At 41.3% G+C, this 2,601-nt stretch overlaps 1 protein-coding gene across 2 annotated transcripts in view; it reads left to right on the top strand.

The window, feature by feature from the left end:
* LOC109824827 (indole-3-acetic acid-amido synthetase GH3.17-like) overlaps positions 1 to 1,986 on the top strand; it is a 5,247-nt gene extending 3,261 nt beyond the window's left edge. The window contains exons 4-5 of one of the 2 annotated variants that reach the window (XM_020391476.1): positions 989 to 1,113; positions 1,184 to 1,986. In XM_020391476.1, coding sequence (XP_020247065.1) covers positions 989 to 1,113; positions 1,184 to 1,636 — 578 coding nt within the window. In that variant the 3' untranslated portion in view covers positions 1,637 to 1,986. Of the gene's footprint in view, positions 1 to 988 lie in introns of both variants that reach the window. The other variant, XM_020391477.1, reaches the window with a different exon arrangement.

Raw genomic sequence — 2,601 nt, forward strand, 5'->3', positions numbered from 1 at the left:
GTAGAGAGTTAAAAACAAAGCTTGGACACATACACGGTCATGTTGTCAATGGAGTATAGTAAATTGAATAGAATAGGTTATTAGTCCCTAGTCTTAGACTAAGACTAATAAGTTGTAAAACAACAATATATGACTCTTCCATCCACATATTAGTGTTGGGATCCGCGTCGAGGAACCAAACCAAATGCCATTCGAGAATGCAAAACCAACCGATCAATGCACAAACATAAAACACCAATTTTAACATGGTTCGGCAATTGCCTACGTCCACGGAGCAAGAAGGGGATGGGGTTTTTCACTAATAGAGAATAATGGTATAAATTGAGATTACAAATTACTCGAATGGACAAACTAATCTCACCACAAAGATCTTAATCTCTCTAAATAAACCCTAAACAAATAGCTCAGAAAATACTTTTTTCTGTGCTCCAAATATCCCAAACTCAAGCCTTTCAAACCCTAGAAACGTATATTGGTATTTATACAAACACCAAAACCAAATAAGAACAGGAAACCAAAAGTATTTATACAAATTGAGATTATGTTTTTGATTCTCTGTATAACTTCATGAGAATTAGATAGGGTTAGAGATCTATCATAATTATGATTTAGGAGATTGGGTCTCATTACGATTAGGAGTTTGAATCTTATTCTAATTAGATAGGATTAATGATTTTCAGACAGTAGCCATGCATGAACTTAATTTATAACCAGTTTAATTAGCTACTCATCAAATAATATGATCAAAAACTACAAAAGCGTATATTGCCTACACGTTTAGAAAACATCTAATTCTTTTATCTTTGCATTAATGTTACATCAAAGAAATATCTCTAATTAGATTAGTATGCCGTCAGATTTCAATGTAGAATTGAAATTCTTTGGCTGTAGTACTATTTTATGCAATGAATGAGAATTACTTGATATATTGTTCTTTGAGTTGGATTTGAATTAAAATTTAGCCTACATGTTCATATTTTCCTTGCAGGCCTGTACCGGTACCGGGTTGGCGACATCCTTCAGGTGGCCGGATTCCACAATGCCGCCCCACAATTCCGTTTCGTCCACCGCCGCAACGTTGTGCTCAGTGTCGATACTGACAAGACGAACGAGGGCCCCACAATTCCGTTTCGTCCACCGCCGCAACGTTGTGCTCAGTGTCGATACTGACAAGACGAACGAGGGTGACCTCCTCAACGCCATCACGGCCGCCAAGCGCCGCCTCCTCCACCCCCTCCGCCTCTTCCTCACAGAGTACACCAGCTACGCCGACACCTCCTCCATCCCCGGCCACTACGTCCTCTTCTGGGAAATCTCCCCCTCGACCACGATGGTCGACGCCTCTGTCATCGAGGAGTGCTGCTCCGTCGTCGAGGCCTTGCTTGATTCTGTCTACAGGCGGTGCAGGAGAAAGGACAGGTCGATCGGGCCGCTGGAGATCAGGGTGGTCGAGTGCGGCGCGTTCGACGCTCTGATGGACCTGTGCGTGTCTCAGGGATCGTCGGTGAACCAGTACAAGACGCCGAGGTGCGTGAAGTCGCCGGAGGCGATCAGGCTACTGAACGAGAGGGTGGTGGGGAGGTTCTTCAGCAAGAAGACGCCGGAGTGGGAGCCTTGCAGGATTGGAGCTATGTAGTACTGATCAGGGAACTTTTGGTTACTGTTGTATTTTGTTTGATTTTGGTTTTAGTTTCGTGGTTATGGTATCTTTGAAGGGGAGAGGAGGGGAATCTTTATTTCGTCTGCTAGTGAGAGAGAGTGGGGGAATCTGACTGGATATGGGGAGGGAATCTTCTGTGGGGAATCTGACTCGGTAGGGGGAGGGGATCTTCTGTGTGGGGAATCTTTTACATTGTTGTGTAAGTTATTATTGTTTCACTGTTCTTTGAATTTAGCATGTCGCGTTCAGAATTCAGAAGGATATTTCTCACATTATTGATATTGAAGAGTTTAACGCATTTCATGTATACGTGTATTGTAGGTCAAGCAAACAAAGCTCTATTTAAAATAAAAAGAAAACTTTTTTTTGGTCAATGAATGAAAACTTTATTCATCACCAATTGTGGAAATGTATGCGCACATCCAGATACAAGAAAACTAAAGACTGGTTATATAAACCCAATCAACAATCTTTTACAATCTCTCAATGAAGTCTTTCATATGATGTGGTATATTTTCATTCAAAATCTTTGTGTATATACAGATCTTCACTGCACGAAATAGATGTTCAGGTCCTCTAGCTTTCTGCTGAAAAATTCTTTGATTTCTCTCTTGCCATAGCAGATAAACAGATACTGACAGGGCAATTCTCTTCAACTTCTTCTTGAAGCCTATTCCCCTCAAGTTCCTATTGTACCAATTGAAAATCTGGTTCCAGTTATATGACTGCCAGTTGAATTTCAGCCATTCCATCACTTTACTCCAAACACACGCAGAGTATTGACACTCAAAGAAGATATGCTGACAAGTTTCTATTTGGTTATCACTTGAGCACAATATACACTGATTTGAGCTTACCACTCTCATTTTGCACAGTCTCTCTTGCGTGAGTAACCTGGAGAGAGAAGCTAGCCACAGGATGAATGAATGTTTAGGGTAATG

Source organism: Asparagus officinalis, chromosome 9 (assembly GCF_001876935.1).
Source record: "Asparagus officinalis chromosome 9, Aspof.V1, whole genome shotgun sequence".
In the NCBI taxonomy this organism is placed as follows: Eukaryota; Viridiplantae; Streptophyta; class Magnoliopsida; order Asparagales; family Asparagaceae; genus Asparagus; species Asparagus officinalis.